At 39.2% G+C, this 18,703-nt stretch overlaps 1 protein-coding gene across 1 annotated transcript; it reads right to left on the minus strand.

Annotated features, from left to right (window-relative positions):
• Window positions 1-126: 126 nt before the first annotated feature.
• LOC104249736 (uncharacterized) lies at window positions 127-16,715 on the minus strand. The gene is made up of 9 exons (XM_009806216.2): window positions 16,591-16,715; window positions 15,708-15,793; window positions 11,274-11,380; window positions 10,791-10,825; window positions 10,629-10,714; window positions 10,231-10,339; window positions 9,999-10,012; window positions 2,313-2,414; window positions 127-434 (listed from the first exon to the last, which is right to left on the minus strand). The coding sequence occupies exons 1-9, from the start codon at window positions 16,628-16,630 to the stop codon at window positions 312-314; spliced, it is 702 nt and encodes a 233-aa protein (XP_009804518.1). The 5' UTR covers window positions 16,631-16,715; the 3' UTR covers window positions 127-311.
• Window positions 16,716-18,703: the final 1,988 nt, after the last annotated feature.

Raw genomic sequence — 18,703 nt, forward strand, 5'->3', positions numbered from 1 at the left:
TTTTCTCTGTCACCAAAATTTGCACCCACTTCATTGACCACTAGGCCACGCTATTGAGTGCTTTCACATGCTGCTTTTTCATGTGTTGGCAATTCACTCTAACTAAAAATTTAAATCGAATCCTCATTCATAGACAATAAAAATTCCATTTCAAATCCATTATCAGAAAAATCCTTGTTCTTTCCTTCCACCTACACTTCTCTTGAAAAAAGAAAGGAGAGAAGAAATCCTTCCACAAACTTTTTCTGCAACAGTCTATAATCTGAAAGCCACTGCTATTTGTTCCAGAGAATGGTGAATGTATAATCAGTTTACTTAGGATCTCGACGCTGAACAATTGCACTGAATGTGAATGGCTCACCAGGTTCAAATATTGCTTCAAGATCTTCAAAACTTTGCTCAATTTGTAAATCTTTAAAAACTGCTAGACCATCCTGCAATTGTTTTGCAAAAGCATAAAGGCAAAGCAATTCACATTCAAGAAACAAACTTTTGTCTCTTTTTTAGATAACTACACATTCAGGCAACATGTTGAAAGCAAAGAGAGTGAGACAATCAGAAGAAACTTCATACATATAGTTTGATTCAGCAAAGAAAATGAACATGGTGAATGATGTATCTTGTTTGCCTTTCAGCCCAATTCCTGATAAATCCCAACCTCTCCTCTTCTCCCCCAAGTCTTAATCCCATCCCATGAAATAAATAAATACCTACTACTGTTTTCTGAACTTCAAATAGAGTCCACTTTGACCTCTATAACTCAGCTAGGAGCTACAGCGAGGGCCATAACAAAGTTGTGTTTCTTCCAACACATGCATATTAATGTTTATTAGGCATGGGTCTTCTCTTCCCCCAACCCCTCTTCTTATTACTGTTTCCCTTCACTCTCTTGTGTGTGTACGGAGGGGGTGAGGGGAGCATTAACCGCCTATACTGGATCATTAAAAGGATTGTAAATTGTTCCTTGATTTCTTGTGAAGTCATTTTTAGATCAGTAAAAGGATTTGTATTGATAATAAAAGAGGAGGCACCTGTGATCGGGATGAGGTAGATGCCTCCCAGCTGGGGGGCGGATCTCAAAATAAAATAGGAGGATAGGCAAAAATCTCGATTTCAATTGAAAGAATAAGTTGAATGAAAAGTTTTTGATTTATCTGGCAAGCTTGGCCCAACATTGGATTTGTTTGAAAACTGCCAAGGTGGCATTCATTCAACCAAATCTTTTATGCCTATGCCAGCCCAAACTAATTGACTTTTTTTGGGAAGGAAGGATCACTCCAGTGCTTCGGGTGCAAGGACAAACTATACAGATAAGCAAAAAGGTCACATGCAAGAGAATAAACGGTGCAATAGAATCTGCAGGGATCTACAGACTACAGCAATAAAATTTCTGTCGAATAAAAAAAATCAATGAATTGTACAAGTTCTTCCCTTTTAACCAAAAAATAAGCTGCTGAGGCATTGAAGCTTCAGTTGATGTGTCAGTTCCGACAAGTCGTCAAAATGGGATTTCATTTCTCGTAACTCATGGTTTGCACAATTCACATTCTTTCAATATTAAACAAGTAAATGCGGATCGACCGAAAAGTTATTTGTGCATCAAGTTGATAAAAGAGGTAGGTTAAATCACATTAGTTTGTAGCTGCAACATAAAGCATTTCCTTTACTATCAAGGTATCCCTATTAGAAGCCCTCAATAACTATTTGCATATGAACATAGATATTTACTCATGATTGAGTAATCACACTCTGATCATGATGGAACCCGTAAAAAATACAAGTACTTAACAAGAACTTTCTAGATGTTCTAAACTCAGAAAAGGTGAGATGGAACAAAATTAGCAAATGCCTTGAGAACTGACTCCAGTAGTAAGTTTCTCATACAGTTCTGTAAATTCAAGAAATGAGAATCAAAAATTATTTTAAAATGTTTAGAAGTCTAAATATACTTCTAGCCATTCCCTTGAAGAACCTTTTGAATAATATTTTGAGGTGCGCTGTAAAAATCTTGAGAGGACTGCAATAGTTAAATAAGTTTTATATGGCCATTCAAATATTTGACATGTTATTTAGAAGCTAGAAACGGTAAAGAATCAGCAATGTTTAGAATCCAAAAGTTGAAGCTAAGTATTAATTTATCTGTCAACAGGGGAGATAACTTATTGTAACCACCATAACATGGTTAAATGCACCCATAGCATTTGATAATTCTGTATCTATCCAAGTCTTTGAGATATAAAAGAAGGGCGTGAATATGAAGAGACAAAATGACTGAGATGCATAGGGAGGGGGAGGGGGGAGGGGGGGTCTACCTTTTCTACATATTCGCTGATGGTCGAGTTGATTATTTTCTTGATAACTTGCTTGTAAACTTTTGAGTATCCAAGAATCTCAATAAGAATATCTCTTGGTATCTGTCAAGACATGGAAAATACGCATAAATATAGTACGTCTGGCCTGAGAACCATAATCGATTCATAAGACAAGCCAGATACAGTAGTCTCCACTCAGTATCTTTTTCTTTTTCTCCGTAAAAAAAAAATTATAACTGACAAAAAAATTGTACTATAAGAAGTGTTAGAGATAGCTATGTAAATGTTGGAGATAGCTATGTAATTGTCCCACATTGGAATAGGAGTAGTATCCCCTTTGTATAGAGTAGCTATAAATAGCACCTCTTGTATTGCATCACACACAATATCAATATATCATATTTTCTCCCGTGCCTTCTCACATGGTATCAGAGCTATCGTGAGAGATTTATCGCTGTGCATAAATTCCAGCGATTCCGGGAAGTAAAATCAGTCACCGGAACCCTTTTTTTCCGGCGACTTTCAAAGTTGTTTTGCGTCTGCTTTGTCTCGGTCAGTGTTGTGCACAAAATCCAACACTACCACAAGAGTAGTCACTGTCCGGCGACCAAATCCCAGTGAAAATCTCCGGCGGTACTGTAGCTGTCCAAAGAAAATTTTCCGGCAAAGTTCCAACGTTGCGTGGGCCACCTTCCGGCCATTTTTTTGCGACGACTCTTCAGGACAGATTGTTTCCCTTGCAATTCCGAGCCTACCCATCCAGGTTACACCAAATTCCGACCACTTTTTTATTTTTCCGGCATGAATAGTGATTTCAAAAAGTTGACTTCCGGCCATTTTTTGAAAAAGTTCCTTCAGAATAGTTGGTCTTCTGGTAATTCCGATCCTACCCCTACTGTTTTTATTTCATTCCGACCACTTTGAATATTTTCCGGCTGCAACAGTAACTTTCCAACTGCTACAGTAGTTTACTATTCTGGTTCAGTGTTCCTTACTCTATTTTCAGTGGATTACAGTTGATTATTTCTCTTATTTGGTAATAATTTACAAGATGTCTTTGGGAATTGATGTTTTTGGGTCTAAAAGCATGAGTTCTGGAAACTCTAATGTTATGATTACCTCGGAACCTTTAATGGGAGGTTCAAACTACTTAGCTTGGGCTTCATCTGTCGAGTTGTGGTGTAAAGGTCAAGGTGTGCAAGATCATCTGATTAAACAGTCTAGCGAAGGAGATGAAAAGGCGATAGCGCTTTGGGCAAAAATTGATGCTCAATTATGTAGCATCTTGTGGCGTTCTATTGATTCTAAGTTGATGCCTTTGTTTCGGCCATTCCAGACATGTTATTTGGTTTGGGCAAAGGCTCGTACGTTATACACTAATGATATATCTCGCTTCTATGATGTGATATCACGGATGACAAACTTAAAGAAGCAAGAATTAGATATGTCTACTTACTTGGGTCAGGTACAGGCAGTCATGGAGGAATTTGAGACATTGATGTCAGTTTCTGCTAGTGTGTCAAAACAACAAGAGCAGCGACAGAAAATGTTTCTAGTTCTTACACTCGCTGGACTTCCTCATGATCTTGATTCAGTACGAGACCAGATTTTGGCGAGTCCGACTGTCCCTACAGTTGATGAATTATTCTCTCGATTACTTCGCCTTGCTGCAGCACCAAGTCACCCAGTGATTTCATCACAGATACTTGATTCCTCTGTTCTTGCATCCCAGACAGTGGATGTTCGGGCATCTCAAGCTATGGAGAATAGACGAGGAGGCGGTCATTTTGGGAGATCTAGACCCAAGTGTTCTTATTGTCACAAACTTGGACACACTCGCGAAATGTGTTATTCCTTAAATGGCCGTCCACCCAAAAATGCCTACGTTGCTCAGAGCGAGACTACAGGTAACCAGGGCTTTTCTGTATCTAAAGAAGAATATAATGAGCTCCTTCAGTATCGAGCAAGTAAGCAAACATCTCCACAAGTAGCCTCAGTTGCCCAGACTGACACTCCTATTGCTGGTAATTCTTTTGCTTGTGTTTCCCAGTCTAGTACTCTTGGACCATGGGTCATGGACTCAGGCGCTTCTGATCATATCTCTGGTAATAAATCACTTTTGTCGAATATTGTATATTCACAGTCTCTTCCTACTGTTACTTTAGCCAATGGATGTCAAACTAAGGCACAAGGAGTTGGACAAGCCAACCCATTGTCTTCTATCACCCTAGATTCCGTTCTTTATGTTCCTGGTTGTCCTTTTAGTCTTGCATCTGTTAGTCGTTTGACTCGTGCCCTCAATTGTGGTATATATTTTATTGATGATTCTTTTATTATGCAGGACCGCAGTACGGGACGGACAATTGGTACAGGTCGTGAATCAGAAGGTCTTTACTACCTTAACTCGCTCAGTCCTTCCACAACATGTCTAGTTACAGATCCTCCAGATCTAATCCACAGACGTTTAGGACATCCGAGTTTATCCAAACTTCAAAAGATGGTGCCTAGTTTATCCAGTTTGTCTAGATTAGATTGTGAGTCGTGTCAGCTTGGGAAACATACCCGAGCTTCCTTTACGCGTAGTGTTGAGAGTCATGCAGAGTCTGTTTTCTCCTTGGTTCATTCTGATATATGGGGTCCTAGTAGAGTCAGTTCAACCTTGGGATTTCGTTATTTTGTTAGCTTTATTGATGATTACTCAAGATGTACTTGGCTTTTCTTAATGAAAGATCGTTCTGAGTTATTCTCTATATTCCAGAGTAGATGGCAGACCTACTTTCATAAACTTCTAAATGAGGAAGGGGATCAAGATATTGTACTAGGTGAATTGAGGAATGCCGACAGCCCCCATGAACTAAGTGATTGTCGAGACATTGAGGTCGATGAGGTCATGGAGGCAATGCGTAAGATGAGAAGGGGCAGAGCTACCGGACCAGATGAAATTCCGGTTGAGCTTTGGAGGTGTGTGGGTAGAGCAGGCTTGGAATGGCTTACTAAGTTGCTTAATGTTATATCCAAGACTAATAGGATGCCCGAAGAGTGGAGGTGGAGTACAATGGTCCCGTTGTATAAGAACAAAGGCGATATCCAGATCTGTAACAACTATAGGGGTATTAAATTACTAAGTCATACCATGAAAGTTTGGGAGAGAGTGGTAGAAATGAGAGTGCGAAGGACGGTGTCTATTTCAGACAACCAGTTCGGGTTCATGCCGGGGCGATCTACCACAGAAGCTATCCACCTTATTAGGAGGATGGTGGAACAATACAGGGATAAGAAGAAGGATCTCCACATGGTGTTTATCGATCTAGAGAAAGCGTACGACAGGGTTCCTAGAGAGGTCTTATGGAGATGCTTAGAGACTAAAGGGGTCCCGGTTGCCTACATTAGGGCGATTAAGGACATGTATGATGGAGCTAAGACTCGGGTTAGGATAGCAGGAGGCGATTCCGATTATTTTCCGGTTATTACGGGGTTGCACCAAGGGTCTGCGTTCAGCCCTTTCCTATTTGCCCTGGTGATGGATGCTATAACGCATCATATTCAAGGGGAGGTGCCATGGTGCATGCTATTTGCTGATGACATAGTCCTAATCGACGAGACACGACGCGGCGTCAGCGAGAGGTTAGAGGTTTGGAGACATACCCTTGAGTCCAAAGGTTTCAGGTTGAGCAGGACGAAGACGGAATACCTTGAGTGCAAATTTGGGGCAGAGCCGACGGAAGCGGGAGTGGAAGTGAGGCTTGATTCTCAAGTCATCCCTAAGAGGGGTAGTTTCAAGTACCTGGGGTCGTTTATTCAGGGGTCCGGGGAGATCGACGAGGATGTCACACACCGTATAGGGGTGGGGTGGATGAAATGGAGGTTAGCGACGGGAGTCCTGTGTGACAAGAAAGTGCCACTGTTACTGAAAGGTAAATTTTATAGGGCAGTGGTTAGGCCTGCTATGTTGTATGGGACCGAGTGTTGGCCGGTGAAGATCTCACACATCCAGAGGATGAAAGTTGCAGAGATGAGGATGTTGAGGTGGATGTGCGGGCATACAAGGAAGGATAAGATTAGAAATGAAGATATTCGAGAGAAGGTGGGTGTGGCCCCCATGGAGGACAAGATGCGGGAAGCAAGACTCAGATGGTTCGGGCACATTCAGAGGAGGAACACTGATGCACCGGTGAGAAGGTGTGAACGACTGGCGGTGGTGGGTACGAGGAGAGGTAGAGGGAGACCTAAGAAGTATTGGGGAGAGGTGATCAGGCAGGATATGGCGCGACTTAGGGTTACTGAGGACATGGCCCTAAACATGGAATTGTGGAGATCGAGCATTAAGGTTGTAGGTTAGGGAAAATTGTGATGTCTTTTCTACAGCGCACTAGAGTGAGACTAGCCAGTTAGGAATTAGTCTTAGGATGTTATTGATCAACTACTGATGATGGGCTTTATCTGTTGTGTATTAATACCTTACATCTTTCTCGTATTTCCTATATCTCTTATATTGCTGTTACTTTGTTATTTTATGGTATTTATGTTATGTTATGGATTTTATGGTATTTTATGTTGTTTTATTATGAGTCTATTGATAGTACTAATATAGTGTCTCTTGTTGCCTCTTTGAGCCGAGGGTCTCCTGGAAACAGCCTCTCTGCCCCTCGGTGCAGAGTCTGTTTTCTCCTTGGTTCATTCTGATATATGGGGTCCTAGTAGAGTCAGTTCAACCTTGGGATTTCGTTATTTTGTTAGCTTTATTGATGATTACTCAAGATGTACTTGGCTTTTCTTAATGAAAGATCGTTCTGAGTTATTCTCTATATTCCAGAGTTTTTGTGCTGAAATCAAAAACCAATTTGGTGTCTCTATCCGCATTTTTCGCAGTGATAATGCCTTAGAATATGTATCTTCTCAGTTTCAGCAGTTTATGTCTTCTCATGGAATTATTCATCAGACATCTTGTCCTTATACCCCTCAGCAAAATGGGGTTGCAGAAAGAAAGAATAGGCACCTTATTGAGACTGCTCGCACACTTCTAATTGAGTCTCGTGTTCCGCTGCGTTTTTGGGGCGATGCAGTTCTCACAGCTTGTTATTTGATTAATAGGATGCCTTCATCTCCCATCAAGGGTCAGATTCCACATTCAATATTGTTTCCCCAGTCAGCCTTATACCCTCTTCCACCTCGGGTTTTTGGGAGCACATGTTTTGTTCATAACTTAGCCCCGGGGAAAGATAAGTTAGCTCCTCGTGCTCTCAAGTGTGTCTTCCTTGGTTATTCTCGTGTTCAGAAGGGATATCGTTGTTATTCACCTGATCTTCATAGGTACCTTATGTCAGCTGACGTCACATTTTTCAAGTCTAAACCTTTCTTCACAACTGATGTCACTTCTGCTGACCACCATGACATATCTGAGGTCTTACCTATACCAACTTTTGAGGAGTTTAGTAATCCTCCTCCACCTTCAACCACAGAGGTTTCACCCATACCAACTTTTGAGGAGTCCAGTGTGATCCCTCCTAGTTCCCCAGCCACAGGAACACCACTCTTGACTTATCATCGTCGTTCGCGCCCTACATCAGGCCCATCTGGTTCTCGTCCTGCACCTGACACGGCTCCTACTGCGGATCCTGCTCCTAGTACACCGATTGCACTTCGAAAAGGTATACGGACCACACTAAACCCTAATCCTCATTATGTTGGTTTGAGTTATCATCGTCTGTCATCTCCCCATTATGCTTTTATATCTTCATTGTCCTCGGTTTCCATCCCTAAGTCTACAGGTGAAGCATTGTCTCATCCAGGATGGCGACAGGCTATGAGTGACGAGATGTCTGCTTTACATACAAGTGGTACATGGGAGCTTGTTCCTCTTCCTTCAGGTAAATCTACCGTTGGTTGTCGTTGGGTTTATGCAGTCAAAGTTGGTCCCGATGGCCAGATTGATCGACTTAAGGCACGTCTTGTTGCCAAAGGATACACTCAAATATTTGGGCTAGATTACAGTGATACCTTCTCTCCAGTGGCTAAAGTGGCATCAGTTCGCCTTTTTCTATCCATGGCTGCAGTTCGTCATTGGCCCCTCTATCAGTTGGACATTAAGAATGTCTTTCTTCATGGTGATCTTGAGGATGAGGTTTATATGGAGCAACCACCTGGTTTTATTGCTCAGGGGAGTCTCGTGGCCTTGTATGTCGCTTGCGTCGGTCACTTTATGGTCTAAAGCAGTCTCCTCGAGCCTGGTTTGGTAAGTTCAGCACGGTTATCCAGGAGTTTGGCATGACTCGTAGTGAAGCTGATCACTCTGTGTTTTATTGCCACTCTGCTTCAAGTCTATGTATTTATCTGGTAGTCTATGTTGATGATATTGTTATTACGGGCAATGATCAGGATGGTATTACTAATCTGAAGCAACATCTCTTCCAGCACTTTCAAACTAAGGATCTAGGCAGATTGAAGTACTTTCTAGGTATTGAGGTTGCTCAATCTAGCTCAGGTATTGTTATTTCTCAAAGGAAATATGTGTTAGACATTCTTGAGGAAACAGGGATGACAGGTTGCAGACCTGTTGACACGCCGATGGATCCGAATTCTAAACTTCTGCCTGGACAGGGGGAGCCGCTTAGCGATCCTGCAAGCTATAGGCGGCTGGTTGGTAAATTAAATTATCTCACAGTGACTAGGCCCGACATTTCTTATCCTGTGAGTGTTGTAAGTCAGTTTATGAATTCTCCCTGTGATAGTCATTGGGATGCAGTTGTCCGCATTATCCGGTATATAAAATCGGCTCCAGGTAAAGGATTACTGTTTGAGGATCGAGGTCATGAGCAGATCGTTGGGTACTCGGATGCTGATTGGGCAGGATCACCTTCTGATAGACGTTCTACGTCTGGATATTGTGTTTTAGTAGGAGGAAATTTGGTGTCCTGGAAAAGTAAGAAACAGAATGTAGTTGCTCGGTCTAGTGCAGAAGCAGAATACCGAGCAATGGCTATGGCAACATGTGAACTAGTCTGGACCAAACAATTGCTCAAGGAGTTGAAATTTGGTGAAATCAGTCGGATGGAACTTGTGTGCGATAATCAAGCTGCACTTCATATTGCATCAAATCCGGTGTTTCATGAGAGAACTAAACACATTGAGATTGATTGTCACTTCGTCAGAGAAAAGATACTCTCAGGAGATATTACTACGAAGTTTGTGAGATCGAATGATCAACTTGCAGATATTTTCACCAAGTCCCTCACTAGTCCTCGCATTGATTATATATGTAACAAGCTCGGTACATATGATTTATATGCTCCGGCTTGAGGGGGAGTGTTAGAGATAGCTATGTAAATGTTAGAGATAGCTATGTAATTGTCCCACATTGGAATAGGAGTAGTATCCCCTTTGTATAGAGTAGCTATAAATAGCACCTCTTGTATTGCATCACACACAATATCAATATATCATATTTTCTCCCGTGCCTTCTCACAATAAGTTTTTTTTTTTTTGAAGACCGAGAAATCTGTCTGGGGCCGACCATTACGAGCGACTGCAGACTTCGAAACTCGGGAAAATGGAGAGAAAATGGACAATGAATTTCTGTTCAAACTCCTATCAGATCAAGTCCTGGGGTCATGCTTAATATATTTTTCCATTGATGTTATTCATAAATGTAGAACAATAGCAAAACAGATAAAGACTAAGGAAACTTACATTGGGAGTTTTTCCTGACAGATTCCAAGTTGTTCAAATGAGATGCAGATGAGCAATGCAAAAAATCAGTTAGTAGGTCACCAGTTCTCAAAAATGCAGACATAAAAAGGTAACAAAGGAAGCCAATTAAAAGTATCTTTAAGTAACCAAAATATCAGGGAAGAGAATCTACCACTGCTTGATGTCTTTTGAGATTAATGTAACTTAAATAGAAATTTATTCAATGCTTCACCTCCTTTTACTCTTCGAAACCCTGGAATAGGTTGAGCATCTTCAACCATTCTTGAAAACACCTTGCCAAAGATCTCTTCAGTTTTGGCACCCGAGACATTAACACTTATCTGCAAAGAACCATTAAGTCCAAGTGTTAAAAAGCTTAAGAACGTAGTAAGGATGATTTACACCTTCCCTTCATGGTTTCCCTTTATGGTTGCCTTACTGAGGTAAAACAAATTCCTTATGAATAGTGTCGTTTGCATTAAAAGAATTCTATTAGAGGACACTTTCAGATTATAGACAAACCTTTACAAGCTTTCTCATCTGCACAGACTATTGTCTCTATACATATCATGGATGAATAGACCAAGTAATCAAATTAACAACTTTTCCATGATCTTACCTCATTCTTACCTTCAATTTGTTAGAACCATTGACACCGCTCGTGGTAACAGAAAAATCTTCAAATTCAGAAGTAGAAACTTCAGCATCTCCAATTCCTAATTAAGAAAGAAGGAGAAAAAGTTAGCCATGCCACTGTCAGAATCTTTGAAGGGAGTTGACTTGCATTTGCACCTAATGATACAGCATAGCAGCATCCAGCTCTTGCCCTGCAGAAAGAGGGAAGCATGGGTGAGCAAAGCAAGCGAGCAATATGATTACACCCTTATAAAGAGTGTATGTTTTCTTATACTGTTATTTACTTGATTACTTGGTTCTTATCTGGCTGCTATGGTCGTGGAGAAGTGTAAGACCGTCGAAACTAATTGGAGGTGTCTATAGTAAGTGCCGCTTTGCATGACCAAGTCATAGTATAGGAGGGCATAGTGTAACTTGGAATAAAAGTTAGAATTCCATTCCGGGGAAGGTGCACTAAGATATAGCACAATCAAGTTTCGAGAAAAATAAATTTTTTCTTGAACTGCTGCAGCTTCCCTTGTACCATTAACCATGCAATAACCACGGAAGTCACACGACATACTAGAAACTATGAAACACATCTATCTTTACATCAGTGGAAGCATGCAAAAAGAAAAATATTACTAATCACTTAAATACCTTTCAGGAAGTCGTCCCAAACCACATCCGGTCCAAAGAGGAACACATTCTCTTCCAAACAATTTGCTTGGAAGCAGGAAATGAACATGATGCATTAGAGGCACAACCTGCACTATAAAACATATTTCTCAGTGATTGCAGAATAGACGGATATTGAGTAGGAAAACAGGCACCAAAACCATAACATAGCTAAGAAGGGAAACATCAGTCAAATATAAGAAAAAGTAGGAAGCTGAAACACTGGGTGCACATAGGGGTGGCAATTTTGACCCAAAAAATTGTAACCCGCCCAAGGTTGAACGGGTTCGATCAATAATAAAAAAGCCAATGGATCAAAATGGGTTGGACCCATAATGACCCACCGAAATATGTAGCCCAACCCAATGGGTCAAATAAACAAAACATACGCTCTTTATCTCTCGATTTCTCAGATGACCAAGGTGAGACAGACTACTCTCTTCCGCTCTCCCACTCCTTCATCCTCGATTTCTCAAACGACACAAGGTTAGACTACTATTTTTCGCTCTTCCACTCCATTCTCCTCCTCCTTTAATCTTTCTCTTTGATTCTTTATCATTCAAAGTGCTGATTTAATTTTTGTGTGGATTTTGTTATCATTCGTGAATTGAGTGTTTGAATCTACTGTTTATTTCTTATTTAGGGTTTCTATGAGCTCAAAACTCAAAGTATTTCCAGATAATATTTGCTCTTATATCTAGCTATATGCTTTGCTCTTAAGCTGTCAAAGAGCTGATTTTTACTTTTTTAAAAAAGTTTATGGAGCATATAGATGAAGTCGAAAAATCTACTTAAATAAGCTCGACAAGTGCATGCAGGAGGACTTCTGTAGTACGGAATATTTTTTTGAAGTTACCACTTGACATCAATCCGGATAATAGATTGAGGGCAAAGTGTAAAGATTGTGGTGGTATATTTGGCTGATTCAATTGGTGGAACTTCAAATTTAAAGAGCCACCGAGCTAAGCGTCATAGCAATGTGTCATAATCATGTTGTTATCCAGCTGTGAATAGTGAAATGTTCCGTGAATTGATTGCCAAAGTTGTAGTAAGGCATAACTTACCTTTTAGATTTGTGGAATATGAAGAGATAAGAGGAATACACAGTTTTTTGAATCCCACTGTCACGATGGAACACAGTTTTTCAAAGGTTGATGTTTTAAAATTATATTAGAAGCAAAAAGGAGTAGTTCACGATGAATATGCTTGACTACTGATTTGTGGACATCAATTACCTTAAATGGTTATTTTTATCTGACGGCTCATTTTGTCGACTTAAATTGTATTTTACAATATTCTGCATGTGCCTCCTTCACATACTGGCCAAATTCTTGGACCGATATTGGTTAATTTCTTGAAGGAGTGGGGAATCAACAACAACAAACCCAGTAGTAACCCACAAGTGGGGTCTGGGGAGGGTAAGATGTACGCAACCTTACCCCTACCCCTGGAAGGGCAAAGAGGTTGTTTCCGATAGACCCTCGACTAGAGAACGACTGAAAAAGAAAAGGTAATTGCAACAAGTAGGAATAACAGCAAGATGAAATAAGATTGAATCCAAGAATGCAGTCAAACTCTAGGTGGTAATAGCCATCTATGGATAAAAGATATCATACTAACACTAAAAGAGAAACGCTCGACTACCTACAAACCTTCTACCCTAATCTTTAAGCTCCACACCCTCCTGTCTAGGGTCATGTCCTCAGTCAGCTCCAGCTGCGCCATGTCTCGCTTAATAACCTCTCCCCAAGACTTCTTAGGCCTACCTCTACCTTTACTACTACCCGCTGAGGCTAACCGCTCGCACCTTCTAACTAGGGCTTCTATACTTCTCCTCTTAACATGCTCGAACCATCTCAACCTTGCCTCCCGCATCTTATCCTCCACAGGGGCCACTCCCACCTTTTCCCGAATAACTTCATTCTTAATCTTATCCAACTGGGTATGCCCATACATCCACCCCAACATCCTCATCTCAGCTACTTTTAGCTTTTGGGTATGAGAGTTCTTGAGCAGCCAACACTTTGTTCCATACAACATAGTAAGTCTCACTACAACCTTGTAGAACTTAGCTTTAAGTTTCAGCGGCACATTCTTATCACACAAGACACTGAAAGCAAGCCTCCACTTCATCCATTCTGCTCCGATACGATGCGTGACATCTTCATCAATCTCTCCGTTACCTTGTATTATAGATCCAAGATACTTGAAACTACCTCTCTTGGGGATGACTTGCGTATCAAGCCTCACTTTCATATCTCTTCCTGGGTACCGTTGCTGAACTTGCAGTCCAAGTATTCCGTCTTGGTCCTGCTCAACTTGAACCCTTAGACTTTAGGGTCTGCCTCCAAACCTCCAGCCTCTCGTTAACACCACCCCGCATCTCGTCAATTAAAATTAATGTCATCAGCAAATAACATACACCATGACACCTCACCTTAAATGTGTCTCGTTAATGCGTCCATCGCCAAGGAAAACAGGAGTGGACGATAACCTTAGATAATGCAACTTATAATGAGAAAATTGTGGATAGTTTCAAAAAGCACGTGAACTCGATGGATTCTTTGTATGTAACGGGGACTTTGTCCATATTCGTTGTGCAAATCACATTTTAAATCCGATTGTTAAAGCAAGTCTAAAGTCAATAGATGTTGCAATCTTTAACATAAGAGAAAGTATTAAATAAGTGAAAGGTTCTGAGTAAAGGATAAAAAGGTTGTAGACTGTATCAAAAATCTTTGATTGAAGTTGATTGAGAAAGTGCGTCAAGATGTGCCGACGAGGTGGAACTATACTTTTCTTATGCTTGAGTGTGTTATTCCATATCGTCGGGCTTTTTTTGACTTCAAACCAGTTGGTGCGGATTTGAAATATTGTCCTTCAGAAATGGATTGGGATAAGGCAGAAACAATTGCCAAATTCCTAAAGCCTTTTGATGAAATCACTACTTTGTTTTCGGGAAGCGAATATCCGACAGCTAACTTCTTTTTTCATAAAGTGTGAAACATTCATTTGTTGATAAAGGAAGAGAAAAATAGTGAACATCCTGATATCATCATGGCTGGAAAAATGGAAGAGAAATGTTCAAACTACTGGCACGAGTATACTCTAGTTTTATCATTGGCAATTGTTCTCGATCCTCGATACAAGTTAAAGTTTATGAAATTTTGCTTTTCAAAGCTTGATTCTTTAACTTGTTTAATGAAAAGACGAAGGTTATTGAAGATAATTTGCATTGATTGCTTAAGGAGTACATGAGATCCCCAACATCTAATAGTGCATTAGATACCCTGAGTTGTCACTGATGGCTCGAGATGTTTTAAGTATACCTATTAGTATTGTTGTGTCCGAACCAAAGTTCAGCATTGGAGGACAAGTAATTGAGAACTATCAAAGTTCAATCTTACCAAAAACTGCAGAAGCTAAGTTGTGTGCTCAACATTGGCTCTATGGACATGGAGGTAAAATTTATTCTTATTGAGATGTATTATGTCAACTTTTTTCTTACTCTTTCTCTGTAGTTATCAATTTTTTTTGTCTATTTTTAGCGGCTGATGATTCTTATGAAGAGGATATTGCAATTGATGTGGGAAGATTGCTGCCCGTGCCGATGAATCAAAATCTTATGAGTGAGAAAACTTATACATATACATGCACTCTAACTTGAAATATATGTGAATTTCATCAGAGTTGCTCAAGATTGGCTCCATTGTCTGAGTGAAAATAAATGTAATGTGAAAACAGCTAAGTTTTTACTTCTCATTGATGGAAGCTAAATGTTTGTGAATTTCATCAGAGCTCTCTTGGCCAGGTTCCACTGCTTTTAGAGAGAAACAGATGTTATAATACTCAAATCACAGCGTTTTTAGTATGAGCGCACCCAAAAAAAAATGTTCATTTGATTCTCTGGCAGCTTGACAAAGGCAACATAGAGTATTAATTGTCACTCCCCAAACTATCATCCAGAGTAAGGCCATTACTTATGCTTCTAACAAAAGTAGGTTGGAATAATGACAGACTTTGAAGTAGACGTGTGCATACATTTTTCTTTACAATTGGAAGAATAAGTAGCCATTTTGAAATCAACAATTACACTCTAAGCCTCTATTGTTCTCACTTATCTGCTTCCCACACGTGCACATAATTAAGTGTAGAATTGCTAAGCATAACAGACTAAATATAGAAGTCCAGGTTCCTTGCTCCACAAGCCATATGCCAAGCAAGGTTGGCAATTGATCAAGACTTTAACAGCTTAAATAACTTTAGTTTAACTCTTTTGGTGGGTAAGCAATATAAAAGGTTGTTCGGCATGAGCTGGGTCCACGACAGCTTTAAGAAAAGATGCTATAAAGTAAACGATTCCTTGGAACCCCAAAGCTAGCTTCATAATGCATATAGTAAGTAGATTTACTTTACCTGATTATGACCCATTGCGGGAGCAGCAGCATAGATCACTTTTGCACGAACTCCAATACGATCAGAAGGCAAGCCAGCATGCCCATCTGTTTAAGAGAAAGAGCAGTCCATTTTGAAAAGAAAAAAAAAACAAATAAAACAGCTATGTGACTACAAGATTAGACAAGATGATCTTCCACAATAGGAGTGTTTCAACAGATCTTGTGCATTTTTTCAATGAGACAAGTAGGAACTTCAACCCCTTCTTCAACCCATACATAAAATTACATTTTGCAGCAGAAACCCATAGTAGAGTCCAAATGCATTCCAATGCAATTAAACTTTGGAGCGTAACTAACTGCAGGTAGTTTGGAGTTTGACACATTTAGACTTCCCCGTCTGTCTTTGTTCTAGTCATTATTGTTTTCTTAATTTTAAATTAACAAGCTTAGCATTCACATTTTTGCGGACTTATCCAAGTCAAAAACCCATTTTTCTAATTAAATTAATGAAACAAACATGTAAATTTCCATGTTAACATAGGGCCCGAGCTCTAGTTATGGAAGAAGGAACCGAGAAGAAGGTATCAGCGAACAACTATTGTAATATAGCATGACTCACACTAGGCCATGATTTCTTCTATAGATGTCCCTCAGTATAAAATCAGCTATTGGGACTAACTGTTTTCATACCAAATTTCCATCAATAAAGTGTAAAATGAAAATAATGAGGCAACCATTTTACAAGATACTGACAAAAGTATAAACCAATTCATGAAACAACACGTCTCGCAGAAGAGCAATCCCCCAATTTATAAAATTCTATTCTTAACCAAACCGAAAACTCCAGTGAGAGTGAAGAAGACACTAAATTATGAAAAGAGGGAGGAGAGAGTAAAGAGTACCTCCTCCAAAGCTTCGCGAACAAACAGCGGAGAGCTCCATTCACCGCCAAAGAAACAATTTAACAGAGCTTTTCTAATATGATAAGATATCTGTGTCCAGATTTTTTCTTCTTTCATTTTTCTTTAATATCATGGAATTTTGCCACAAGAAAACTCGTTTGGTACTGCCCGACCAAGGACATTCTTGTAATTTTCGTGTGTAAGTGCTTACGTGTCTTATCTCTAATTGAACTATGTTATGCAGAAAATAATAGTCCCTCCGTTTCAATTCACATGAACTTATTTGATTGGGTACATAATTTAAGAAAAAATGAAAACTTTTAAAATTTATGATCCTAAATAAGTCAAAAAGGAACTCATAGTATTTGTATTATTATAAAAACTCCTTATTAAAGGTAAAATTATAAGTTTAAGCTAAATTATTACCAAATTTAGAAATGAGTCATTTTTTTTTGAACGGACCAAAAAGAAAATAGGTTCACATAAACTGTTCTTAAAGATGAGAAGTTTTATTGTGTCTCATACAACTGACACTAGCTGTATGAGGCTCCTTTTTGTCTCACAAATTTGTGGACCCCAATCTTACACTTCTGGGTCCACAAAACTGCGAGACAAAAAAGATGTCTCATACAACTAGTGTCAATTGTATGAGACACAAAATAAAATTTTCCCTTACGGATCAAGGATTTAAGGGTATGATAAGGGTAAGGGGAGGATTCCTTAGAGGGTATTTATTTAAGAAAATTTAAGGGTATGGGGTAAGGTTACTTTTAGTGGTACCCCACTAATACCTTTACCGGTACTAAGGGTGCGGTACCGATACTTAGGAATAATTTTAAATTAAAAATAAAAAAAATTATATTTAAATACAAACAAACTTTAATTGATAAAAAAATTCAATACTTTTATTTCAATGCTTATTAAAATAAAATTATAATTTACATGAATATTTTAATAACTTCTATTGCTTCTTCGCTTGTAATTGATATTACTTATTCTTTTGCGTCCCTGATGTCTCCGCTAGATAGTATTTCACATAGGCATCGTCGTCTTCATGAATTATTTCTGGAAGGCCAGAGTTTCTTCTCTTCCACTATTTCAACGAGTCTTCATTTCCTTCATATTCGCAAATACGATTTTTTACAGTTGTTCTAGGAAAACCTTGAAAATCAAGATTATACGTTTCTTGTATGTAACGCCTAAAATCGGATTGGCTAGGATTTACTTCAAAACGAGGACCCCCTTCTTAGCATTACCCTTAGTCAATATATTACACACTTTTTTTACTAGTTTAGGAACCATTTTTAATAATAAATAACTAAAATTACAAGAAATAGCAATACAAATATAACAAAACTAAATATGAAAATTAATATGAGTGCTAGAACGTTAATTGCAATTAGAGATAGAGAATTAGAGAGATATGAGAGTTTTGTGTGAACATTGAATGAATGAAATGGGGTATTTATAGTTTTAAAATAGGGCCAAAGCGTATTTAAACAAACTTAGAGTAAAATATAAATTAAGGCGCAGAGGGAGTGTTAGGAGGCTAGGGAGGCAAAAATAGCCATTTTTAGCCGTTGCCAACAACTATTTTTTTAAAAATAACCATTGGCTAACAGTGCAAAAACGTCCACATTTTAAAAAATATATATATATAAGGGTACCGGTACCGGTGCAGACCGGTCTGGTACCTTAAGGGTACCAACTGGACCGGTACTACGGTTTTTTTTTTCATTACCCTTACAATTTATTCAAATCCCTTACCCTTACCCCCAATTCGGAGCGATACGGTCCGATACGGGTAATATCATCCCCTCAGACATGTCATGACCCCAAAAGCCCGGTCGTGATGGCGCCTATCACATTACTAGGCAAGTCAACCTAACCATATAACCACAACAAATATCCTTTCATAAAATTATTTTTCTAACACGGGTTTGAATACCAATTTTTATAAGAAACGTTTAAAATAATTGAAATATGCGGAAGTCAATAAAACATAAGAAAACACAGCCCAAACATCTGGTGTCATGAGTCTAAAGCCTTTAAATACACAACCGATTGTCTAATACATCAATAGTCTTAAAATACGGAAAAAGGAACAAGATAG

Source organism: Nicotiana sylvestris, chromosome 5 (genome assembly GCF_000393655.2).
Source record: "Nicotiana sylvestris chromosome 5, ASM39365v2, whole genome shotgun sequence".
In the NCBI taxonomy this organism is placed as follows: Eukaryota; Viridiplantae; Streptophyta; class Magnoliopsida; order Solanales; family Solanaceae; genus Nicotiana; species Nicotiana sylvestris.

What these genes read in the sequence shown, in the direction of transcription:
- LOC104249736 (XM_009806216.2), bottom strand. Translation starts at nt 16,630, where the DNA reads ATGGAGCTCTCCGCTGTTTGTTCGCGAAGCTTTGGAGGAG. An exon ending in CCGCAATGGGTCATAATCAG is followed by an intron (nt 11,381 to 15,707) that starts GTAAAGTAAATC and finishes TTTATAGTGCAG; the next exon opens with GTTGTGCCTCTAATGCATCA. An exon ending in TTGGGACGACTTCCTGAAAG is followed by an intron (nt 10,826 to 11,273) that starts GTATTTAAGTGA and finishes CTCTTTCTGCAG; the next exon opens with GGCAAGAGCTGGATGCTGCT.